The sequence below is a fragment of the Vombatus ursinus genome, unplaced genomic scaffold, assembly GCF_900497805.2.
Source record: "Vombatus ursinus unplaced genomic scaffold, bare-nosed wombat genome assembly UNPS02014818.1, whole genome shotgun sequence".
Classification (NCBI taxonomy): Eukaryota; Metazoa; Chordata; class Mammalia; order Diprotodontia; family Vombatidae; genus Vombatus; species Vombatus ursinus.
This window is the reverse complement of record NW_020954596.1, coordinates 15,098,401-15,125,129: the sequence shown is the minus strand read 5'-3', so window position 1 is coordinate 15,125,129 and position 26,729 is coordinate 15,098,401. Positions and strand designations below refer to the sequence as shown.

The 26,729-nt window shown below is 41.1% G+C and overlaps 2 protein-coding genes across 2 annotated transcripts; one reads left to right on the top strand and one right to left on the bottom strand.

Annotated features, from left to right (window-relative positions):
• Nucleotides 1-5,770: 5,770 nt before the first annotated feature.
• CCDC96 (coiled-coil domain containing 96) lies at nt 5,771-8,480 on the bottom strand. Its single transcript, XM_027836605.1, has one exon. It carries the CDS (start codon nt 8,478-8,480, stop codon nt 6,909-6,911), a length of 1,572 nt encoding a protein of 523 aa, XP_027692406.1. The 3' UTR covers nt 5,771-6,908.
• Nucleotides 8,481-9,188: 708 nt separating this feature from the next.
• Nucleotides 9,189-25,465, top strand: TADA2B (transcriptional adaptor 2B). Its single transcript, XM_027836588.1, has 2 exons — nt 9,189-9,495; nt 20,875-25,465. Exons 1-2 carry the CDS (start codon nt 9,226-9,228, stop codon nt 21,865-21,867), a joined length of 1,263 nt encoding a protein of 420 aa, XP_027692389.1. The 5' UTR covers nt 9,189-9,225; the 3' UTR covers nt 21,868-25,465.
• Nucleotides 25,466-26,729: the final 1,264 nt, after the last annotated feature.

The window sequence follows — 26,729 nt, the reverse complement described above, 5'->3', positions numbered from 1 at the left end:
CATACACTCTTGTTGTAGCCAAAATGCTTAAGAAATGTGATTTTGAAGATCTCTTAATCTGTGACACCAGTTCATGTTTGCATATTTTCATTAAGGAAGGTATTAATCTCATTAGCTGTTTTTTTTTTCCAAAACTCTGGGTCATGTTTTTAAAACACATTTACCAAAGATAACATTCAGTGATAATGGGATTGTGTATTGATACAACCAAAAGATCTACACATTATTGGGCAAGAGACCTGTTGCTTGTTTTAAAGTTTTACCAAGTTGCCTTTATAAAGTTTCTTAGCATATGTGTTTGTTTGAAGTGACACATTTAATATCCAAAGAGTACCAAGTTCTCCCAGATGAGGAGAACTGTTCCCCTGCTCTATTGGCAATCATACCAAGAGGAAATAAAAACTTGGTAGACAGAAGAACATAAACAGCCTTTATTTGTTGAAAGAAACATAAGAAACACAACCATATGAGATATCTGTACAATATTCATACAATATCTGTATGAATGCAAGCTATGTGACAGACACACTCAGAAACAAACAAAAAGAAAACCCCACAACAGTGGGTCATGCATGAGGGAAAGGCCACTTCTTTCCCTGACTTAATCAGCTGAATGTCAGAATAAATCATAAGTGCCCATGATTACCTCAATGTATGGCGTCATGCGCTTTAGAAATTGTCATCATCACAGAAGAATGAATCAATGTATATCTAATAGCTCTGAACTAGGATATAAGAATCCTTTATGTCTGTGGTTACCTTCAGACAGTTTTCCTAGTAATGTAATTAAGAACTTCAGTTATTCCACTTGTATAAAACAGGATTTTTTTTTTTTGGACAAAAGTTTTATAAATGGGTGATAATCCCTTTGTGAATCCATGACTTTCCCCCTCTCTCCCACACAATGCCCAGTGATCCATCAACTTCTTGGTTTCTTAGAGTGCTGTTTTGACCAGTTCAGAGCATATTGTGGTCGCTTGACCTTCTCGTAAGTGCTTGAGTATTATCATACCACACAAGAAAAAGGAAGTTTACTCTTATTTACACTTCTCACTCCCAATTTCATATTTCTCTTAAGTAGATTGTTGCTGTTGGTGGGTGATCTCTTTGAGTATATCAGAAGTCTTAGGCCTATCCAAACCTGACTATGGGGTTATTTCCATAGTTTTCCCAAATCTGCTGCTTCTTTTTTTTGATCAGCCTAGATGCAATAGACAACTAAAAGGTCAATAGATCTTCAGGTGAAGGTATCTGCTTCTGAAGTCATAGTATGCCTAACATCGAATACTTGCACTATGTGTGGTTTGTTACCTTTTTGGAATGAACTTTTTTAGATATGTGTTCAGCTATAAAATGCTGACTCTTTCCTCCAGTGAGATTTGTAATGTGCTGTTGATGTCACTTTTTGCCTCAGCCTTTAAAAAGATGACTTGCCTATTTTTAATTTTAATTTTTTTGAGAAGGCATTCTTTTTCCACTGGATGCCCTACCAACCTTTCTAGCCCCTAACCCCTGCAGATGCCCATTTCCTAAAATCAAGATGTTGAATGTAACACAGACTGAAAGTGGCATGGTTGTGACCAAGGGCCTTGCCACAGCACTTGTGCACTGTTAATTACCCACAGGTGTAATTATTTTTGTTCAATGACTTAGGATTTCTGATCTCTGAGGATGTATATATTTTCTATCTTTTCTTGGTGTACATAAATATTTGTTAAGTAATGAAGAAAAGTGATGCAATAATGAGCTTTGGACAGTTGGTGAAATTTTTCACCTGTCTAAAAATTCAGCTGTTTAACTTTTTTCATTAGACTAATTTGGAAAAAATACTCCTTTGGATAGAATTATTGATGCATGTGAAATTGGCTTAGGAGTCTTTGACACCCTGTGATTGGACCCAGTCTCAAGTTCTGAAGAATAGTTTTCATAACCAATTCAGGGATCACCTAAGATTTTGCCAACTTAATTTTTACTGTTCAAGTGTTGGGAGGTTTAAACTTGTAAGGCAGATGGACTTGCCCTCTTTTCAGTAGATGTTCCCATCCAAAGGAACCAGGCTTTTCCTTAAGAATAACTGGAAAACAAATATTGAAATGCTGCAACATTTCAGAAGTCTGCATTTTTCACTTTATGTGCTACTCAATTCCAGAATCTAAGACGTCACATGTTTGGGATTTTGTGCAACCTGCACTTTATAGTAGAGAACAAACTTGGCATCTTCAATCACTAGTGAGAATGTCTTACTTAGTTTTAAAAGAAAGTTCATTTTAAAGGTACTTTATAACTGCTTATATTTTTCAATGTCTTAAATAATTCAAATTGCTTATAGATAACTCTTGATACACTTACTACATACCATGTTTTGATTGCTTGTACAGTTCTCCATTTTTGTTTAGGTGAGTGTATCAAACTTTTTGGACTGTAAATACGTGGTTTTATTAAATAAAAGTCATGTAAAATTGCTTTATGTCCATTGTTCGTATACTTTAGCTGAAAGATTACATTCTTATCTTCTAGATTAGAAATAACTTACTGTATTTTGTCTGAATTTTTAATAGGTTTTATTACAAAGGTAGTTAAGGACTTTCTTTTCAAGGGTACAGGCAAATATTTCCCAGTATTTGGAGAAAACTAAACTGATTTTAAGGGGATATCTGTATTGCTACATTAGTTTGAGACCCCTCCCCCCTTAAAATGAGATCTCTCTGAAAGGAAGGAAAATATAACTATATGCCATACGCATATATGCTATATGCTATAGAAAGAACATATGCAATAAGGTTTTATAGAAAACATGAGATTTAGAGTTAAAATGGAGTATATATTGATTCTAATATGGACATTTCACAAGTATTTTGCACCATTCCCAACTCCCAAAAGGAGGAGAGCCCTACTAAATCTACTCATCTAAAGGGCCTATATTATTTATATTTATGTATTGTGTATATATATATATATACACACACACACACACACACACACACACATATATATATATATATATATATATATATATATACACATATCTTTAAAAGCCAGTTCTGCTCTTTTCTTATCTGTGTAACTGTGGGGAAATTGTTGAACTTCTCTGGGCTCATTTTCTACATTCTGCAAATGAAGGGTTGAACTAAATGCTAAAGTCTTTTCCAACTGTCATATGATCATTTATCACTCACTTGTTCCAGGACAGATTTACTTTCCTTCCTCTAATATTAGGGCCCCTATCACTATGGAACTCAGGAGTATGAATTTCCAGGAATCTCTCTCTGCTGATTGGGGGAGCTTGGCATTTAACATAAATGCTATTCAGAGACCTGATCCCTTGGAAGTTTTCTAAGTGGGAGGGACCCTGCTTTCTCACTTTGGACCATGTTTAGATAGGAAGAGGTAATATTTATACAAGTTTAGTTCCCATGACAGTCTGTGGAAAACTGATGCACAAAAGGTTCAAACTTAATGACTAGATACAAAACTGTCTTTAGAGATGTTACTGTACCTAAAAGGTGTGCTCCACTAATTTTTTGTTCCTTAAAATCTTGGAAAATTAGAACTTGACAAAACCTCAGAACATCTACTCTAGACTCTCTTTTTACATATTTTAAATTATCTTTTTTCCCTTTTATTTCTAAATATATCCCCCCACCCACCTCTACTCAGCCAGCCATCCCATGTAGCAAATTAAAAAAGGAAAAAAATAGCTAAAGAAGGATAACACATCGACCCAGTTATAGTATGTGTAGTATTCCACACTTGTAGTCTGTCTTCCACTTCTTACCATAAAGTTTCCTTTTTTTCCCCATTTATAGTGTTGCTGTCATGTGCTGTGCCCCTGATTTTGTGGATTTCAGTACCATGCCTCATCTGTAGTCTTACCCTGAAACATTCATCCCTCTCTCTACAGCCTTCTTACCCCGGAACATCCCTCTGCTGAGCCAGTTCCCTTTCTCCTAGTGAGTTCTCTCTGGGGCCTCCCTTTTTGGGAGAGGCTCAGGCTAGCCTTCTCTTCATTTGTCTCCCTAATTTTCCAGACTTTAACACCATGCCCCTGCACCAGGGACTGTCACCCTCTCTCTTCCACTGCCTTAGAAACAGACCTTTCATCATAACATCTATGTGTCAATATATTACTGAATGGAATTTAAATGTTAAAATATTCAAACCAAGGTGAGGGTAAATGAACTTTAATAAATCTGGACAGAGAAATCACACACCAGCAGCACTTGTGACTGTTGGACAAGCTCAGTAAATCAAATTACTAAAGACAATTGAGACATTCCATTTTTGCCTCTTAATATCTAATGCATTAGTGTTTTTTGTTTTATTTTCAATTGAAGTTAGTGTTTTATATTTTCATACCTCTTGTCTGGACTCTGGGTTCACTCATGCCCTTGAGCAGTGCTACCTAAACCCCACTTACAGGCTAATAATAATGTATAGGGTATTTTTTACTTCCAATTCTGTATCATAACAGTACATACACTGTAGAGTTTTGTCACAGAATTTCATAACAACAACCTTACATTCATTTATAAATCTTAAAAATTTCCCTCTTGCGTGAGCAACATTAATTCTCTACATAATATCCTGGTCAAGATATCTAAACACCTTAAAAATCTAGGCTTTGGCACATAGCCAGGTTCATCAGATACCTCTGTTACCTTAACTACCGGTTCTTTTACCCTTCAACAGTCTCTACTTGTTAACGGGGGTGGGGGGAAAATGTGTGGATTAAAATAGTTTATTATTGCCTATATGTATACAATTCTTTACTATTAGGAGTTTTCACATTTATTACTTTACCTGACATTAAGCCCTAGAGAATCCTGCCCCTGATACTTTATACCTGTGACTTTTGGTAAGTCACAAACTCCCTGGACCTCAGTTTCCTCATTCATTAAATGCAGTGAACATCTATGATCTTTCTGACTTTTTACTGGCTGGCCCCCATGCCTAAAATGCTTTCCTGACTTGTCCATCTCCTGGGCTCCTTCAAATCCCACCTTCTTCAAGAGGCAACCCCCCCCCCCCCACTTCCCCACCCCCTGCTTTCCTTCTGAGCTTACCTCCAGTTTATCTGGTATATATTTTTTCTGTACACACTTGTATATTCTCTCCCATCAGAATGTCAGCTTCTTGAGGGAAAGAACTGCTTTTACTCTTTGTATTCCTAGCACTTAGCACACAGTGCCTGGTGGACAGTAAGAGTTCAATAAGTTAACTGACTGAGGTCAAAGAGTTTGATCCCCATTTTGTAGATGTCAGTCAGAGGAACTCAAGGAGATGAGTTAGGGTTGAATTTAGACCTGGCCCAATGCTCTATCTACTACATTGTCCTTCCTGATAGCTAAGTACAACTGTTAATTAAAAATCAACTTAAAACGCATGTCCTCATACTTTTGCATTTTCTCCATAAATGGACAGCCTCATTACCATGTACCACCTGCTGCAGAGGAGGTCACTCATAGTATTCTGCACTGTGTGCCAATCCACTTGCTTGAATGTATCTTGATACCTTGAGGCACAAAGAAAAACATTTGCAAATGAATGGCTTCCATGAAAGGCTTTCACTTTTCAGGTCCAGGTGAAGCTGGAAAGAAGAAAATGGGACTATGGGTGGGAAGCAATGGAAAGTAAGCTACCAGTGAAATGAACTATTGAGCTTTGTATTAATAAAATGAGGACGGTGCATCAACGGCATGATTACAAAATATTTTTAAGGCATGGATGGAAAGTCATTAGATGTTTCAGTTCATCTTTATTACCTCCAAATAGAACATAAGAAAGTTATAACACCAAGAGGGTGCTTCTGATATTATAAAAAGGAGTGTTCAAAAAAAATTGCAAGACCAAAAAAGTCTGATTTTTGAAGTAGAATTTTCCAAACCTCTATTTTGATATAATCCATGACATGGTCACGAGTGGGGAACCCATCCCATGACATCTCCAGTTCCCCCAGAGAAGGTCTAAGACCTAAATTCAATCTCATTGATTCTAGATTGCTTATAACATGCATCTGGTAATGTAATATAGAGAATGGGTGCAGAAGGTTTTACTTAAAGCAGAATATATTTATCCATTAAACTATGCCTCTTCTTGCTCATCTTTTCTATTGTAAATAACCTCCTTGATCGAATTGCTTGACAGACCAGTAACTTTTTTTTAGAGAATGCAAGAGAAAAGGAGCCCTAATTTAAGGCTTAGACTAATGCCAGTATTATTTTGAGAAGTAGTCCTGGCCAAGAAGAAAAAGTACATCTGAGAAAAATAAACTAATTTTTCTGCTAATTATTTCCATTTTTTTTGTCTGTAAATTACATTTTATAGACAAGTTAAGTGAATGGCAGATCTAAAATATTTATGAATATTTAAGAGGCATTTTAATGGGCTTAGTTGAGTGACTTGAAAATTTTAGAAAAAATTTAATAATTCACTTTATGCATGGAAGTAAAGTTAGTTTTCTCTATTCTTCTACCCCCTCCCTTGCCTTTTTTCACAGGTGAGGCTTCTGGTCCTCTCTGTGTACTTCATCAAAGTGAAATGAAAATTCTGTAGTGGCTGATGATTTGCAGTGGTGGAATGGTTCAGAACTAAAAGGGTGCTTTGTCCTTTATTTCTACACTTAGCCAAGAGATAATTTTTAGTCAACCACAGTACTTGGCTTCTTTGACTCTGTTTTAAATTTATAAGATGTTCAACCCATTTAAAATAAGTTGTCTCAGCTCAGTGTCATGCTTACTAATCTATTGTAAGCTACATATTTCAATAAATATAGGTGGTTTTTTTTCCCATAACTACCACAGGCATGTTAAAGAATGGCACCCTATTGAAAAATAAGTCCACTAAAGGTTAAGTTCCTTTTGAAAACTGAAAAGGTTTTGCTGAAGATCTGTATCAGTTGTTTCTGATATTCAGGATGGTAGGAATGCTTTGGATTCCTTTATTTTCTGTTTGAGTCCTTTGCAAGAGAGTGTCAGCCCAGCATGCTGGCGCTTAAGTGTTTCTAGCCTCTGGCTGAGCAACTCGGTTTGGTCCACTTTTTGCTCCAGGTCCCGAAGGAGCATCTCTTTGCCCAGCAGTCCACACTTCTGATGTAACTTGACATTATCAACTCGCAGGCTGTCTCTGGCCTTCTTAGCCTTGGTCAAGATGTCCCTCTTCTGGGCCACCTGGGCATCAATATCCATAAGCTCTGACTTGAGGCGCAAATTCCCCAATTCCACAAACTGCAATTTCTCCTTCACGTGGGTGATTATTTGGACGTTGCTGGTGACTTTGTAGTGTAGTTTCAAGAGCTCCTCGTTGCGCTCCTCCACCTTCTCGTTGAAGGTCTGATTCTCGATCTTGAGCTGCTCGAAGTCGATGAGGTGAAGCCCCTCCGTCATCTCCTCCTGCGCCTTCATCCTGGCCTCCAGCAGCATCAGGGACTGCTTCAGCTGCACGTTCTCCAGGCGCGCGGCGCTCATCTCCTTCTCCTTGCGGTCCTCGATGGCCTGGATCTGCTCCACCTCGCGCAGGGCGGCAGGCTTCCCGCCCGGCAGGCAGCTGCCCATGGCCTGCAGCATCACTTGCCTCTTGAGGGCCTGGAAGGCCTTCCACTCCTTCTCCACCTGGGCCACCTTCTCCTGGCAGTGCTGCCGCAGCTGCTCGAGCTCGTGCTGGTACCACTCCACGTCCTCGACGTGCTGCTTCTTGAGCTCCCCCAGCGAGCCCAGGTGGCGCTGGTAGGCCTGCTCCTTCTCGGGGGTGTCCTGCTCCACGGGGGTGGTCTCCGTCACCTCCACGCTGGGCTCGGCGCTCTTCTTCTTGCGCAGGGCCTGGGAGATCTTGTGCTGCAGGTGGATGTTGTACTGGTGGATCCGGTTGCGCTCCGACAGCAGCCCGTGATACTGCTCCATGAGCTCGCTGCGCAGCTGCTGCTCCTGCAGCTTCAGCTCCTCATCGGAGGCCTCCTCGGCCTCCTCCTCCTGCTCGTAGGCGTCCTCGTCCTTGTCGTAGGAGACCAAGAACTCGTCGCTCTCCGTCATGTTCTCGCCCACGGTCCACCTCGCCTCGTCTCTCTCAAGCCAGTCGTCGTGGAGGCCTTCCACCGACTCTGGGACCCCTCCCGCGCCGGTTTCCCCGGCCTCGGCCTCGGAGAAGGCCGGTGGCATCTCCTCCGCCGCCGCCTTTCCTTCATCCTCGTCGGCCTCGCCCTCATTCTCGTCGGCCTTGCCCTCATCTTCGTCGGCCTCGCCCTCATCTTCGTCGGCCTCGTCCTCATCCTCCTCGGCTTCCTCCGCCTCCTCCATGCTTGCTGGTTCAATCTCCGCGGCCTCGCTGCGCTCTCCGCCCTCCGACGGCTCGGCTTTCGAAGCCATTTCCTCCGGCCTCCCGCCCTCCGGGTTCCCGGCCTCGGAGGCATCGGGCACCTCCACGCTCTTTTGCTCCGCAGTTTCCAAAGGAGCCTGGGCCTTTATGGGCGTCTCCTCGGTCAGTTCCATTCCTTCCCTCTACATCCGCACCCCTCTTTCTCACAACCAAACTCAGGGCAGGGGAAATGAGTGAGGGGGAATTGGCTTCTCCTTTTCCGTTTGGTTTCCCGGGGCAACCGGAGGCGCTAGTAGCAGCGACGCAGGCGATTGGCTCTTCTCCTCCTTCGCCCGCCAATGGGAGGTCACTAAGGCGCGGGAGAGTGAGGGAGGGCCGACTGGGAGAGGGCGGGGACAGCGGGGCGGGGCGGGGCGTGACAAAAGAAGCGTCGTCGCCTCACGTCCCACACCTCCCTCCTCCCTCGCTCGGGCATTGGGAGCGACCAGGAGAAGGACGCAGGCGCAGGGAAGAAAAAAGTCGGGAAAGCGGCGGGGGGAGGAGGGAAAAGGGAATGCGCAGACGCAGATGCCAGAACTGTCTCTCCTCTATAAGGGTCGGGGGCGGTAGGAGGTTATTAAAGGGTTTCACGCTTGCGCCGAGCTCTGATTGATGCTAAGCGCCTGCGCGATGCGGAGGAGGGAAGACGGCGGCCTGACGGGGTCTGATGGCGCCTGCGTACTGAGGCGAGACATTCGGCTGGCTGGCTCCGGCGGCTCTTGGGCCTTGGCTGTAGCAGCAGCGGTGGCGGCTCCGGCAGCCGCGGCGGGCGGCGGCGGCGGCGGCGTTTGTTCATCGTACCCGCCCTCGTCCGCCGGGGGAAGTGGCGGCGTTTCGGTCGGCGGCGTCGGCGGGACCGTCGCGGGCGAGCGGGGGAAGATGGCGGAGCTGGGGAAGAAGTACTGTGTGTACTGTCTGGCCGAGGTGAGCCCGCTGCGCTTCCGCTGCACCGAGTGCCAGGACATCGAGCTGTGCCCAGAGTGCTTCTCGGCCGGCGCCGAGATCGGCCACCACCGGCGCTGGCACGGCTATCAGCTGGTGGACGGCGGCCGCTTCACGCTGTGGGGGCCCGAGGCCGAAGGCGGCTGGACCAGCCGGGAGGAGCAGCTGCTGCTCGATGCCATCGAGCAGTTCGGCTTCGGCAACTGGGTGAGCGCCGCGGCCCGGGGGCAGGGACCCAGCTTTCCTCCGCTCCCCGGCACCCTATCACCTTTCCCGGCAGCTTGTCACCTCCCCCACCGCACCTTGTCATCCGTCCTCACCGCACCTTGTCATCGCCCCCTCCACAGCACCCTGTCATCCCCCCTCACCGCACCTTGTCATCGCCCCCTCCGCAGCACCCTGTCATCTCTCCTCCCCAGCACCCTGTCATTCCCCCTCCCCCGCCCCCTGCCCTCCCCCCCCTCCCCACCACCTTTTCATTCCCACATCCCCACCACCTTCTCATCCACTCTGCATCCCTCCCCGGCACCTTGTCACCCTCCTGCATCGCTGTTCCTCCTTAGCATTTTGTCATTCCACCATCCCTCTTAAGCACCTTCTCATCCTCCTCTGCATCCCTTCCTTTCCCCAACACCTTGTCACCCCTCCCCCCATCCTTCCTCCTCCCCAGCACCTTGTCGACCACCGCCCCCCCACATCCCTCCCTCTCCTCAACACCTTCTCATCTCTTCTCCCCCCCAGGACGTTCTCATCCTCCTTCTCCTTCCCAGTACCTTCACACCACACCTCCTGCATCTTGTCATCCCTCCCCCACATCTGCACCTTGTCTCCATCCCCTTTTGTATCCCTCCCCTCCCCAGGACCTTCTCATTCTCGTCTTCCTCCCTAGCACCTTGTCATCCTTCTTTCTCTCCAGTACCTTCTCATCCCCATCTCTCTCTTCAGGACCTTCTCATCCCTCCCCAGGATCTTCTTCCTTTCCCCAGGACCTTTTCATACCCTCCCCCCTTCCTAGCACCTCATGCCCCTCCCCTAGACCTTCTTATCCCCCTCCCCCTTTCTAGTACCTTCTCAATCCCTCCCCTCCCCAGTACCTTCCCATCCCCTCCCTCTCCCTGGAATCTTCTCGTCCTTCTTCCTTCCCAGGACTTACTATCCTTTCTCCTCCTCATGACCTTGCCATCCTCTCACCTCCCCAGGAAGGTCCCCCCTTCCTATCCCTCCTCCTCCCCAGGACCTTTTCATTCATTCTCCCTAGGACCTTTTACCCCAACTTCTACCTCCTTTTCATCTTCTTGACCTCCGGACCCCAGAGGTCACCTAGTCTACTTGTACCTGAACAAGAATCTCTGACAGAATATCCTGGAACTGAAGCCCCTGTGGGAAGAGCCCTGGTGTTGAAAAACTCACTTCCTCCTGTGGCAGCTCATTTTTACCCAACAGTTTGATTGTGGAGGAGTGTTTTCGTTATATTTAATGAAGATCTTCTCCTATGGCTATGACCCTATTGCTCCTAGTTTTCTTTTTTCCCTCTTTCATGCCACAATCTTTTGTATACTTGAAGATACATATCATTGTATCTTCTCATAGAATTTTTCCCCTTAGATTTAAAAGGGACCTTAGAAATAATTTTCTCTAGTTGAGCCCACTTCTTCTTCTTCTACATGTGGCCTCTAGAAGAGAAATGAGGTGCTTAAGGCCACACAGGTAGTATGTGGCAGAGCCTAAGTTCAAACCCAGATCCCTCTGACTCCAAAATCCAGTGCTTTTTCAGTCCTACCATATTCTTAATTTCTTCCTGAGAGGCAGGAGGGATGGAATGCTGTCAGGGCACTGAGTTGCCGAGGTAGAATATTTATTTGCCTTGATAAGTCCCATTTTCTGCACTTCAACAAAAGGAAACAGTATTCAGCCAGATAATTTAACAGAGTGTATCACTGGTAAATTAACTCTTTCTTGTTTAATGAAGCAAACCATGTTCATAGGAATTGGGGAGGATTTTAGAAGAGAAAAGGGGCTTTGGAGGTCATCTAGTCTAAACTCACCCCCGAAGCAACTGTCTTCTCTCCATCCTTCCTGACAAAGTCAGGAACAGCTTCTTGTACTGTTGAACATCTCCAGGGACAGAGAGCCAGTTATTTCATGGGCACCTTGATCTAGTCAACAGAAAATTTGAACTGAGAGAATCTTATTCATAAAATACTTTGTGTTTCAGTCCTCTGCATTTCAAAATACCACTGATACGTTTTTTTTTCATTTTTGCTTTTTTGGTGAGGCAGTTGGGGTTAAGTGACTTGCCCAGGGTCACACAGCTAGTTCAGTGTCAAGAGTCTGAGGTCGGGTTTGAACTTGGGTCCTCCTGACTCCAAGGCTGGAGCTCTATCAACTGCGCCACCTAGCTGTCCCTGATATCTTTTATCTTTATCTCCAGAACATCACTTTCCATGGAGAGTGGCCTGTGATAGAAACAACAGTAGGATACATTTTTGAATTATAGATTGCAATTGAGAAATGCTTCAACTCACTTGAGTAAATATTTATTAACTGCCTAGCCTTTTGCTAAGTACTAACAATACAAAGGTTGACAAATTCTAGGAGTCTTATAATTTAATTGCATATTCCTTGACTTAAGAAATTATTGACTCAAGAATGGTCCTTTAGCTCTCAACATAAAAACGTTCCTTTAAAGTCATTTATCAGCAGAGAGAAAGTTATAATTAGGGATACTTCAGAAAATCTTGGTTTAATAACAAGTGTCATTCTTTTCAGTTTACATAGAAGTAGGCCCTTAATTGGTAAGGCCTCCTGCAAAAGACCTACTTATTATTCTCAGCAGAATTCCCTCAGCAAGATGAAGGGTTGTGCCAGTTTGTTATTTCTGCTTCTGTAAGTATGAATGATTCAAATCTGATGTGTAGCTCCCTGTGCAAATTCTGTTAGTCATAATGTTAGCCAGGTTTTGGTCATGGGTGGGAGCACATAAGGGGTTAAGTTCAGCTACTGGTATACCCAATGTGACATCACTTGCTGCTGAAATCACGTCAGAGTTTCATAGGAACACTGTTATAAAAGCTGCTGGGGTCAAAGCATCCTGATTATCAGTGACTGTCTGATTTGTATCTAAGGCACAATCTGTTGAATGATACTACGGTCAGTTTGTGCTAGGCTGCAAATGAGCTCTGATTATATACTGTATTATCAGCATTTTTCTGAGACTTTGCTAGTGCAGGCAGCATAATAGAGGTTATGCCTGTAGTGTTGCAGGTTTTCATTAGGCTCTGTCAGACTGCTACTTTGGGCTTCTGCCTCCAGGAATCATTTTGCCCTTTGCCATTCGTGTTTGGCTCCTCTTAGGTTGCATCTATTCAGAAGTTCCTTTTATATTTAGCATGTAAGTTAAAACCTTTTTGATACTTGTGGTGTTCTCCAAAGTTCTTTTTGCCTCAGATTGGGTTACTTCACACAAAGAATAATAGTCCACACACTTTCAACATTACTAAGCACCTACTATGTACCCAGCTCTGTATGTACTAAGCTTTGGTGATATAAAGACAAAATGAAAGAGTCCTTGTCCCAAAGGAGCATGTTTTATAATTGATGCCAGGCTTCATTGTAGCCTTGAATTTGATTAAAAACAGTAACAAAAACCCCGACACTTATTTTCATTATATGCTGCTTACTATTTTTTCTCGTAGCCAGAAGTAAGGTAGTATAAGCCTGGCAGGTGTGGATAAGCTTCAGGCCATATTTTATAGAATCATTATGTGCAATTCACCAAGCACTTGTTGTTTTGTTTTGTGTGTGAGGTTTTTTTTTTGTGTTGTTGTTAAAATCCTACTATGTGCAAGTATTTGGGAAGGTTCAGAGATGAAAAGTTTACCTTTTAAGTTTATGATCCTAATTGGAGAATAGGACATATAGATATGATACAAAGTAGATTGTGATATAGGCAAAGGAATGGTTTAAATGAAGCATTCTGAGAGAAATATAAAGAGGAATAGCTCTTGGAGGTAGGGAGAAGCTCAGTTAAGATGGGAAGTGCAAAATCTATTTCAGGCATTGGAAGGGGATGACTGAAGGAAAGTAACAGCGAGCCGTTCAGGTGGAATGGGAATAGTTCGAGGGTGGAGCTAGGTTGTAGAAGGCCTTGAATGCTGTAAGGATTCAGACTTTATTTGGTAGGCAGTGCAGAGCCATGAAAGGTTTTTGAAATGAGAGATGCAGAAGTGCTATATGAGGAAGATGATTTTGACAGCTTGTGCAATGTGTGGATTGGAGAGGGGATTGATGGGAAACTCACCAGCCTGTGGGAATAGAGGGATGATCTAGCATAGATCATAGAATGTTAGACTTGGGGGAAAAACCCAGAAAACTTTTGAGGCCATCTAGTCCGACCCTTTTGTTTTACATGTGAAGACACTAAGGCTGAGGAAGGGGAAATGATGTATCCTGTAAGGTCCCAAGGGTAGTAAGTAGCAGATCTGTGATTCAAACCCAGGTTCTCTGCCTTTAAAATCCGTGCACTTTCTATCATGCCTTGCTACTTCCAAAGGAGACTTTAAAGAAAGTTTACGACTTTAATTTAGCAACACTCATATGTTGATACCCTCAGAGGAAGGTGTGTGAATGTGTGATGTGAAGAGGAGGCAGGTGCAGCAGCTAGAAGCCTCAGGCCCCTCCCTTTGGGGCCAGAGGCCGCTCAGGAATGAAGAGGGTTTAGCACTCTCATCAGTGCTTGTAAGGTTTTATTACATACTTTCTAGTTCGGGATTTTTGTTCTCCCTCCCACTTCTTTAAAGACTGTTGCCAGTATTATATTCTTCCCTTTCTGTTCAAAAAACATTACAGTGCTTCCAAACATTACTAGACTGACTTTTTCCCACCTCCCACCTCATGTGAAAACTTATCCTTTGTTTTAGATTTTCGTTCTAATCTTGAATCTGCTTCCATTTTTCTTCCCTTTTAGTTTTTAGTTTTGTCTCAGTGTGCCTTGTTTCTTGTTTTCACTCAAGAGTCTTTACTCTTTTTTTCTCATCAGTTCCCATTTCTCCTTTCAAATGCTACCTGAGCTCACATTCTCTTGAAGATTTCATCTTTAGTTTCTGTCCGATTGCCAAATCCCTTTACAGAAAGAAAAAAGAAAGAGGAATTTTCAAAACTTCTTAAATTTAGCATTCCCTCTCTTAGTTTGACTTTATGTGTTAGATTTCACAAGCAATTTGGATCATAAACCCTAGAGAATTGCCTCATCTCTCTTGGCTTTGCACAGTACATATCACTGTAGAGGAAAGAAATGGAATAAAGACATCTAAATCAGAATACCATTATTACAGGTTTAGGAGACCAGAATTGTACAAAAACCATAAGCCAGAGATGTTAGTAGCTTTAATAAAAGCCTTCGGGTTATTCAAAGACTAAGATAATTTCTCATAGAGAGCAGAGAAATAAACATTGTAGCTTATCATTTTGTAAAAGATTGTTTTGAACACGATTGATCTATATAGTTAAATTACATAGCATCCATGGTAGTTTGTAAGATACTTAGGGAGAAATGTAGAAGTCTTGGCTTTGATTGGTAGCACAAATATACACATATACACATGTCATAGGGTCAGGAAATACTCTGGCCTATGAAACATGTTGAAGAAAAATATCATTATCATTATCATTACTAATACTGTACTCAATATTTTAGACTCAAGTCTAACAGAAACAGGAGGTGGTGCAGTGGATAAAATAAGTGCCAGCCTTGGAGTCAGGAAGACATGAATTAAAATCTGGCATCAGACACTTACTGTATGACCCTGGGCAATTCACTTAACCCTGTTAGCCTCACTTTCCTCATCAGTAATATGAACTGGAGGAGGAGAAAGCAAACTACTTCAATATCTTTGCTAAGAACCCTCCCTCAAAAAAAAGGGTGGGGTGGGGAAGGGGGCGGGTCATGAAGATTCGAACATGACTAAAAATGATTAAACAACTACCAGAAACAGTTTGATCACATATCCAAACTATTTCTAGCTGAGACAAAGAAAATTAGAATTTCGCGTAACATTTATAGGAATCTTAAAGTAGGAAAAGATCACTATGTAAAAATATAGTTTGGGTTTACATTCCAGAATTGTTAATTCTGTTCCATCCGGACTACTGGACTACTGTCCTCATTCCTGGAGTTAAACAAAGAGACCTCTTTTCCATTGACCAGTTCTGACTGACCAGGTTCTGTGCCCGTTTTGGAGAAGGCTGGGTCCTAATATCAGTCATTTCGGGTGGATGGGGAGTCTGTGATATGAACCAGACCTCATTTTATCTGCCTTAAGGTATTATTGACTTTTTAAAGGAGAATGGAAAAGGCTTTAGAGGAAAAGATCATTTCTTAATATTTCTTGAGGAACTAAACAGGAGGTTTTTAATATGCTTTCACAAGCAGTAAATTGTCTTTGAAAACCATGCTTATCCTGGAAGGAGGACATGTGGGTCATAGAATGGAAACATAGAATTCACAAGGGAAACATTCTTTTTCTCAATGCATATATATATATATATATATATATATATTTTTTTTTTTTTAGGCAATTGGGGTTAAGTGACGTGTCCAAGGTCACACAGCTAGTAAGTGTCAGGTGTTTGGTTTGAGGCTGGATTTGAACTGAGGTCCTCCTGACTTCAGGGCTGGTGCTCTATCCACTGCGCCATCTAGCTGCCCCCTCAATGCATATATTTTGACGCATTTCAGCTGGACAGTGTCAGGGATGAAAGTGAGTGGAGATTGTTCTAGGTCTATTTAGGAAATCAAACCCATTCATACTTTTCTCCTTTTGGTCTCATTTAAACCTGTTTTTATTCAAAAACTAAGATTAAGTTAGGAATTGTGCAAAGCTATTAGAGTTCTTATCTATTTCATAGATGGTATATGTTTTAGGGGAGATAGCTGCTACTTTCGTATTTGGCTTTGTTTTTGATTTAATGGAAAGATGTTTACTTAGGCTTATTATTTCTCAATATTATAATCTTGCATCACACTGCGGAAGATACACGGATAACCTCGGTGACAAGTGTAGTGTAAAAGACAGATAATTTGTAAATAGCACTTGTAGTAGTGTTCTTCCTTGCTCGGAAGGCAAACAAACTTAAAAGAAAGCTTTGTGTGGCCAATCAGCTAAAACACAGGTCATGTTTTTTTTTAGTTCTAGCTAAACGATTCCTCATGGAATTATTTGACTTTGTTGAGACAGCAGGACAGGATTCTAAGAGTCTTTAGTTTCTTTGCTACTGTGACTTATTTCTTCCAGTCATATATCAATTGGAAATTATTGATCTGTGAAGTCCCCTCGAAGAGTCAAAATAGAGAATGATGAACAATAGATCTTCTGTCCAAGCTCATAATTAGTGTCTGAATGATGCCTCTGGGTAGCTGTCTGGTTGCTGGCTGTTAACTACCCTCATTCTTGATGTGGGGGAATGTAGATCTTCAGGTCTTTTAGGGTAGAGTCAGTTAAAGCATAATCACCTTTGCTCAATTCATGTTTTCTTTAGCATAATGCTTCCAATTTCGGAACCATTCTTACTTCAGGAAGGTTGGACCCTCTGATGACTAAGGAAAAGCACTGTTGTCTTTTATATAAATTGTTGGCTTTTAAAGAGATTTGCTTGTATGTAAACATTTTATCCATCATCACTAGAAATTGAATGGTTGCAACTACTAATACTAATAGCTTTCTTTATCCCTTAAAGCACTTCAGTACTTTAAAAGATACATGAGTTCATCAGTATTGGAACTCCATCATTAATTTCATCAAGTCACAACCTTTCCATGTCTTCATTGATGACAGTACCATAGATGACAGACAGTACCTGACATTGATGACATAGAATCCAATGTTGGAAAAGACCTTAGAGAGGTCTGCTGTCTTAACCAGCCTTTCCTCCTCACACCATTACAGGAATTCTGTTTATAGACTGATAGGCAAATAGGCTTTCTTTCGTTCTTGTGCTCTGAAAAAACATACTCAAAACATTGTATTCAAGGAAAATGCTACTGATAGCCAACCTGATAAAATGATCTAGAGCATGCTGCTCTTAAGGACAACCTTGCATGTAGTAAAAAACAAACAAACAAAAAAACCAAACCACAAAAAAACCCTTTTTGTTTGGAAATGTTTGTTTTAAATGAAAAACATACAAAGGCTAATAACAGAAGTTTAAGAAAAATTCTTTAATAAGGCAATGGTTTAGTCAGATTTAGAGTTTTTTTTGTTCATCGATGGGCAATTTTCTAAAGATGAGCCTCTCCAAACCTAGCTAATGTGTCATCCTTGGATGATGGACAGCAGACACAGTCAATCCCTGAGTCTAAACTTAAAGCCTTTTTTCAGCTTGAGTAGGACCCTAACTTTTAGAAACTCAGGGTTGCCTCCATTACCATTTAGTACCTAATCTTCAACCATCTTGAATGGAATCTTTCCAAAATGTCACCCACTTCTCTTTCTGCTTACAACCTGAGCCTTTGCTCACTATCTTGAGTCATCGTTATATGGCAGTTGTCTTTTGTAGGCAATGTAGTAATGTTGTGGTGCCCTCTCCTTTGAGCTTCCATGCACTGACTTTGTGGATCATCCATTGTGATTGTTGAGGTGCATTGTTTTTGCTTTATTCCTACTCCTTGTCTAAGTTCTAGATAATTGAGGTCACAGGGTAGGTGAAATGTTAACCATTTTTTAATGCCATGGCTACATATAAGGATTTTGAGTAATCCCTTACAGTTCTTCGGTTCAGTTTTAACCAACTTTAGCAATAGGATTGCTAGATTAAAAAAATACATACATATACACATCTACCTATGTATCTATGTATCTATGTATCTATGAATCTATCTATCTCCTGCCCCATTCACCCCTTCAACCATCCAGTTTCTATCCATAATCCCTGACTTTGCCTGGGTTATGTTCAGAAGGCATACAATAATGCATATATACTTAAGTATCTTTTTCTATAAATGACAGTAAATAGTGTAGAAAGATTTATGTAGTCTTCCCCCTCCCTTTCTAAGTGGTTTGTATGTACACATCCCACACTGTCACCTCTTCCCTTTTCACATTGTGCACTATATGTAGTTATTCCCAAGTCCCTACCCTTGAGTGCTGTATTTACATCATTGTTGGTGGGTTATGAAGAGTACAAGTTTGGGAACCAGGCTAGCTGGGTGCCAGTCCCAGCTTTGCTGTTAGTTTTCTATGACCTCAGCATATAAAGCTGTTTGTTCAGTCTCTTTCCAGCCTACCTTTCCAGGCTTATTTCCCTTCAGATACTACATGGCCCAGGAAAACTAGTGTGCCTTATGTTACGTGAGCTTAACATTCTGTCTATTGTGAGCTTAACATTTGTCTATTGCCTCTGTATTTTGCTTGGCCTTAGTTGTCTTTTATGCCTTTTATGTGACACACACACTTATTCCAAGCTTCCAGTCTCTTAGAATCCCTGATTTCCATCAAGATGTAGCATTTGTACTCCCTTAGGAAACCTTTCCTGATCCCCTTAGCTGTTTCTCTCTCACAACTGTCAATTTGCAAGCTGTATTCCTTCCAGTAGAATGGTGCTTGATGTGATTATTTTCTTGTTGTCTCCTCTATCTTCAGTGGGTCTGTACCAGTGGGATGGATTCCCACAATACTTTACTCATACTGGAAACTTTATGAATGCTTCTTGGAGTAGGTTGGCCAATCGTTGCACTTAATAAAATTTCTGTTTCCTTATTTGTCACAAGGGGGCATTGATGAGATAATTTCTAAATTCATTTCCAGCTATAACTTTCTAAATTGTGTGATTTATGTTAGTTAAGAATAGTGAGAGTGGGGTGGGGTGGAGTACATTGCCTTGTTAGTTTTTACTTACCTGGAGAAGCTTGGCATTCACAAAGGTACTTTGGCTGTGGCTTATATACGCTTAAAATCATATGTACTATTAGACTTGGAAAAGACTTCAGGTCATAAAAAATTAGAACTGGAAAGAACTTAGAACACGGAATGTCATAGCTAGAAGGGATCATAGAACACAGGATGAAAAAGCATAGATAGTTTGACCTTAGATGCCATGTAGCGTGATCTCAGTTTACAGACAAGAAAGATATCTGAGAGGTTAAGTGAATTACCTGAGGTCACACAGATAGAATGTAAAAGCTCAAAAAGACCACAGAACACAGGTTCACTTAGTAGGGACCCAAGAACATAACACAAAGAATGTCAGAGCTGAAATGAATCTTAAAGATCTTCTAATTTAATCCCCTCATTTTGTTGGTGAGGAAACTGAGACCCAGAGAAGGGGAATGACTTGCCCTAAGGGGTCACATAGCTTATGAGTAGCATAGTTGGCCCAGGTCCCCCGACTCTCTCAGAGTATCATATCACACTGATGTTTTTGGGTACAGACAGCCAAGGAAAATAGAGTTTGTGTTTTGCCCTCTTTAGATAGTAGTGGCCATGATGGCAGAGCAGGACAGGCCCATCACCTAAATGGATATACTGATGTGAGGTCTGTCCCTTTCCAAAATTCAGTCATAATTATTGTCTAGTTTTATGATCAATTTTTTCTGTGTTTTGTTTTTTACTTCCCCTGGTTTACTTTTATGCTTGGGGTAACTGAATTCCAGGCCCTTATTGGACATATAATTTGTGCCCTGCTTCTCTTTTCCATTGAAAGTTAAATTTGTGATTTCTTGTTGATGAGAACCTTATGAACATAGGTTGCATGACTTAAGAAAGATGTTTGGAAAAATGGTAAACTCACCCCTAAAAATCTGGACCTATTTTTAACCAAATTCTATTAAAGAAATAGTTTTGTCATGCAACTTTTTCTTTTGTTTAAAGATCTTAAAAAAGCAAGACTAAATCATGTCTTAGTGTAAATTTATTAAAATGAAGGTATTGTTTTAACTAAGGTGTTCCAAAAGAACCATCTGTATTTGGGGTAGTAAGTGTGATAACACTATGAATTGAGGTGTACATTTTTTGGGGAAAAAAATAACTGCTTTTAAATATCTTTTTTTAAAATATCACATTTGTTTCCATGAGTATTCCTATCTACTTCCCTGCCTGGCAAATTATCCTTTGTAATAAAGATTTTAAAATAGAAGAGGGGAAAAAAGTCAGTTTAGCAGAACTAATTAACGCATTGACCATGTCAGTAGAAATTTACTAAGAGCCTACTTTATGCCAGGTACTATGTGAAAGTGACAAAGGTTACCTACCAGGTGGGGGTATAGAGGCAGCATAGCTGGGAGTGGAGACTAAGATTCTAGTCCTGGCTTTGTCATTATTTGGTTCTGTGATCAGGAGCTCAGTTTTTACCTTTATAAAATATGAAGATTGGACTAGATGATTTCTAAGGTCCCTTCTGGCTCCAGTATTCTTTTCATTTTGTGACTAGGGCCTTGATTTCTAGATTCTGAAACTATATATTTGGAACTGGTAGAGAAGCTACAATGACTATCTTTTGAGGAAAAACAGTGATGATGATGATGATAGGGATTTGAGCAAAACCCAGGTCTAAAAAATTTGATTGTGAATTTAATTTTTGGTCTTATTTTTGCAGGAAGATATGGCTGCTCATGTTGGGGCTTCTCGAACACCTCAAGAAGTGATGGAACACTATGTAAGCATGTACATCCACGGAAACCTTGGAAAAGCCTGTATCCCTGACACCATCCCTAATAGGGTGACAGATCATACGTGCCCCAGTGGAGGACCCTTGTCTCCCAGTTTGACGACACCTCTGCCTCCTTTAGATATAACTGTTGCTGAACAGCAGCAATTAGGGTACATGCCGCTTCGGGATGATTATGAGATTGAATATGACCAAGATGCTGAGACTTTGATTAGTGGACTTTCAGTAAACTATGATGATGATGATGTGGAAATAGAGCTCAAGAGAGCCCACGTAGACATGTATGTTAGAAAACTCAAGGAGCGACAAAGACGAAAGAATATTGCCCGAGACTATAACTTAGTGCCTGCCTTTCTAGGGAAAGATAAAAAAGATAAGGAAAAGTCAATGAAACGTAAAATTACAAAAGATGAGAAGGAGATACGGGTAAAACTGAGGCCTTTGTACCAGTTTATGTCCTGTAAAGAATTTGATGACTTCTTTGAAAACATTCACAAAGAAAAAATGCTCCGAACGAAAATCCGAGAACTACAGCGATATCGTCGAAATGGAATCACCAAAATGGAGGAGTCTGCAGAATATGAAGCTGCCCGGCACAAACGGGAGAAGAGGAAAGAAAATAAGAACATAGCCAACTCTAAAAGAGGAAAGGAAGATGGGAAAGATGGGGAGTTTGCTGCAATTGAAAACCTCCCTGGCTTTGAGCTCTTGTCTGACAGGGAAAAGGTGCTTTGTAGTTCTTTAAATCTGAGCCCAGCTCGTTATCTGACTGTGAAAACAATTATCATAAAGGACCACCTCCAGAAACGACAGGGCATACCATCCAAAAGTCGCCTCCCTAGTTATCTGGACAAAGTTCTCAAGAAAAGGATTTTAAATTTCCTCACAGAAAGTGGTTGGATATCTAGGGATGCTTCCTGAAACAGGAACACTTGGAAAGCTGAAATGATATCCAAAAGCTCGTGAGCCAAAATGACCAGGGTCTGAGGGGAAGAGGGAGAAGAAGTTGTTAGTTTTCTTTCCAGTGTTGCCCTATTTAATATGATTTGAGGATTTCCTTTTTAAAGTGCAAGCTCTCTTCATGGTTCTCTGAAAGAAGCAATAGTAGCAGTCATCTAGTAGATCATGAGGGAAAATAGATTTTCGCTTCTTGGGTAGTCTTAAAGGTAAATACTTGGAAATGATCATATTGCCCTTAAGTATTTAGTCAGGATTCTGATATTTGGCATATTATGAGATTGGTTGATTTCCTGGGTCCTCCTGAGATCTTTGCCCACGGGGAAGAAAGAGAGAGTATGGATAAAAAGAATTATTGTTATTTTTTCTGTTGGCCTTGATACTTTAGTTCTGATGGGCAGGGACTGATTTCAGGATGTGCTCTCATGTTGGTCCTTCCATTTTGGTTTCTTATCTGCAGATAGTGCTGCCAGCCATCTGAAGTCCTTACTCCATGTCAGCACTGGCACAAAGCACTTTAAAAAGGAGCAGTTTGGTTTACATTTCACTGCCAGCATCCTGAACTGATGGGGAATTAAATAGGAAATAGACTGCTTAAGATGTGAGTGGCCCAAGGATGGTGAAGTAATTAGAGCAGCCAGGATAGCAAAGCACATTGGTGCCTTGGAGGCTAAGAAGTAGATAGAAGGAATATAGTCATTGACTGATGGCAGCAAACAGTGAGGTGTTTGTAGTTTATCCTTTGTCTCTAAGCTGTTTTTTAGGAGGTATCTTTTCCTCCTTCAGATTAAGGTATACAGATCATGACTGCTTCAGAAAAGCTGGAATTATTCCAGTAAAAATGATGCCTTCAGCCTACTCCATTGCTATGGCTCCCATTGGTACATTGGGGGATGCCCCTGAATAGTTAACCTGAAACAGAAGGTTGCAAAAGGAGTTCGGAGTAGACCCCTTAGCTTCTTTTTTTCTGCTAAAGCTCTAAATTGCCCTCTACAAGACTGTCTGATTACTGTTTTGCTCTCAGTACTTACTGTCTCTTTGCATCTAACTTGGGAGTGCATATATGAGTTAAGGATAAGACTACCCCTATCACATTCCAGTTCTTTTGTTGCTTTTATTCCTCATGTACACTATGGTTCATTGAAAATGTGACTGGACCAGCCTGGTCAAAAGTATTACACTGTAATGTCACTTTGTCACGATTCTAAGGGCTATAAACTCCACAACCTTTACTTATTAAAAAGTCAGAAAATTCTGATCCAGCATGTTTACTTAGCAGATTCACAAGATTTAGCAGAGAAGAAGTTAAAATGCTATTTCTTTTTCAAAACTGTTGAAACAGGGTGTAGTGTAATAGACTTATTAGAAGCTTTATGGTAGTGCCCATACCATTTAGTCTCTTACTTCATATTCTTCAGTCAAAATAAAAAATAAATGTCTTCTCTCTCCAACTTCCCATTTGATAACTTTGGCTTTCTTGTGAACTTCTTTGCTTTGGAAACTGGACTGTGGGCTATTAAGTCTTTAGTTTTCTTTTCTTGAATATCCAGGACCCATGTTTTAAATTATGGGACTATGTTTTTGACTACTTCATACTTGAATGATTCTTCTCCCCTCTTCACTGCCTGCTTTCCCCAGCCCCCCCCCCCCACCTCTCCATATGTTTTTGACTTTTGTAGAAGGAATAGAAGATTGTTTATGTACTGGTATGTTATTGGCTTGGGGTTTCAGGAGTAGCTTTGTTTGAAAGAAAAAAAAAATCCTCAGCATTTTCTAAGGTAAGGTGAATTACCTAATTAAGGTGCTTTATCTTTTCCTTTTCATGTATATTGCTTCCCTCTCCCCCTACTCGCCTCCTGAAAAGAGTAAATTTTCAACATTGAATATTTTCAAAATGTTATTTATGATCTTAGTTGTGAGGTACATTGTATATTGTTGGCAGATAAGCTTTGAATATTATTTAAGCTGATGATTTCTCCTTTGGCAATATAGATGCTTTCTCTAAGCAATAGTTATATTTTGGTGTGTAAAAGGAACAGCTCTGAGGACCACATCCGTCATTTGTCCTGAAGGCCAAATGCTAAGGAATGAAGCTGGTTGCTGTCCACCATTGAACATTGAAAGAGGGGAGATGGTGCTAAGTTTTTACTATTGTCTTAGCCATTCTGGTGCCTTTAATTCATCCATCCTGAGTTCTAACTGCATCAGACACTGGCTTACTCATGTGGTTTTAAAATTAGTCTGATTTTTCTATTTAGGATGACTACCAGACTTCTAGGAAGTTTGAGAAGCAATAGGTATTCCGTGGGTAACCCAGGCAGGCAGCTGTCAAATGAAAAACTTTATGCTTCAGGTTTTTTCATTTGTATATATTTTTGAAAGCATGAAGAATTTATATAGGTTTGACTGTTGTTTGAAAACACCATAATGAATGTATAATTAACAGTATGTGAAAGTATTAACACTTAGCTAAAAGGGAAGCTCTTTGCATTGGTTCTCTCTTACCCCTCAATCCTCCACAGCTGTAGTGTCATATTTATCCTTAACTTTGGCTGTTACTTCAGATCCACTTAAACATTTCTATCAAATCAACTCATGGTAAAAAATTATTTACTAGAATCCCACTAAAGCTTGTTCTTCAGAACTGAAAAGTTACACAGTTTAGTCACATGGATCAGTAGTCTTACAGCTAAAGAATGGTCTTAAAATTGCCCCACTTAGTTGCCAGTATTTAGAAGATACAATTTACAAATTTTTTTTCCCCTTTGGATAGCATCTTTACTAATCTTTAAGCTTTTTTTAATCACATTTTTTATTAAAAACATTTCCCCTAGAAACTGAAGCCAAGATTACTACTTCACCATAAAGGTGCTTCTTCCACACTCAACTATTAGATATAGACCTGTGTGAGAACTTGAATGTAGGTGAGATTGTAGTCTAACCCCTGATAAAAAATGACAGCTTTTATTTGTGAAATGAGAAAGAGCATTTTCAAGTTTGTAGCCCTTCCTCCTCCTTCTTCCCCCACTTCAGCCTTTTAAATCTTCAGTTTTCATGCATTTTTCAGAGTTGCATGTCCTGAGTCATGCCTGCAGAAGGTATACTCAAGTAATGCACGCACTGCACCAGTCAAAAGGTAACAGTCCCAAACAGCATTTTGGACACTTGTTTAAATTTGAGACATTAGTGCCAAACTGAAACTTACTCAGTCCTTCAGTGAAGTGTTTCCGTTACTAGAAAACCCCTAGGTTGGGCTAGGTATCTCTGTAGGTACAGTCCAAAACTTCAGCCAGTGAAAGAACTGCTTCTCACTGAGCCAGTCTGCAGTATTCTGAGATGACCTGTGAAGGTTTCACACAACGTATTTGTGATAAGGCTGCGAGTCATGTTTTAATTGTTACTTTTCTGAAGTGTGCGATGTTTTGGCAGTGTCCATACTGTACAACTCATCTATGATACAATTATGCAAAATCCAAATAATTGTTGTGAATAGAAAACAGTTGAAAAGGTCAGTTTAATTTTTCAATGTAAATATGTATATAATTAAAATGATTTGTTTTCATATTTGTAGTATGTGTATGATTAAAATGTTTATCATCTTTGATAAATGCATGTAAATATGCAACCAGAATTACCGTAGTGGGGGGGGGATTAGAGTTAAATTGTTAGTGTGAATAGAAATTATAGCTGTCAGAAAGTCTTGCTGCCTTGTGTCCTTTGATACATCAGTTCACCTTTCTGGGTTTTGGTTTCCTAATCTTTAAAACAAGTGTTGGACTGCTACTGATATCTAAGGTCTTGTCTAGCTCTAAATCCAGTGATCCTGTATTATAGGCAGAGTGTCCCTGACCCAGGTACTTTGAGAGTTTGGAAAGGACTTCATAGGACTCCATTCCACCTTCCCCAGTACGTGGTTATCCAGCCTTCATTTGAGACCTCATTGAGGCCCTCTGCACAGATCCTTTTTCTTATAGCCTCTAAATCTTCCATAAATTCCTCATAGGAGTTTCTATGCAACACTGTAGGCCTTATGATAATTTGTAGACAAATTAGTGTTGCTCCAGTACAGTTCATTAAGCCTCTGAGGCCCCTTCTCGTGTGCAAAGCACTGTTGGTAATATGCCATTGGCTACTTAAACCATGTGATAGCCCTACAAATAAAACCTCCCTGTTTCCTCTAGGCAAAACCTGTAATTGTTGGCTATACCATCTCAAGTAGCCATTAGCCAAGATGCTTGCTTAACCTCGTTAATAAGCCTTTATTCTTATTTGTGGTCGTCGTTTTAGTCATGTCCAACTCTTTATGACCCCATTGGGGGTTTTCTTGGCAAAGATACTAGAGTAGTTTGCCATTTCCTTCTCCAGCTTGTTTTACAGATGAAAAACTGAGGCCAGCAGGCGTTAAGTGACTCACCCAGGGTCACACAACTACTAGTGTCTGAGGCCAGTTAGGAACTTGGGAAGATGAGTCTGATTTCAGGTCTGGCACTTATCAGAACAGGTAAGAGTCATCGTTTCTGAATACTAAAGCAAATTCACTCCATAACCCTTTCACAGAGTTATTAGCCCCTTGTTATATCTCATTTTGTGCACCTGTTTTTGACCTAAGAGGTCAGCCACCTTTTGGAAGCTGCCCATACTCTCCTCAAACTTCCTTGTTTCTGTTTTTCCCCCGACTTGATTCTAGGCCCTTTCCCACCTTGATCTTATCACTGTTCTATAAAGATGACTCTCAAACTTACATACCCAGTCTATACCTTTTTTGAGCTCTGGTTCCCATCTACAACTACTTGCCGGTGCCCTTCCTAAATGTCTGCAACTAATCA

Bases quoted from the DNA above. Each gene is read 5' to 3' on its own strand.
- TADA2B (XM_027836588.1), top strand. From the start codon at position 9,226: ATGGCGGAGCTGGGGAAGAAGTACTGTGTGTACTGTCTGGCCGAGGTG. The intron at 9,496-20,874 runs GTGAGCGCCGCG...TTATTTTTGCAG, and splicing joins AGTTCGGCTTCGGCAACTGG to GAAGATATGGCTGCTCATGT.
- CCDC96 (XM_027836605.1), bottom strand. From the start codon at position 8,480: ATGGAACTGACCGAGGAGACGCCCATAAAGGCCCAGGCTCCTTTGGAA.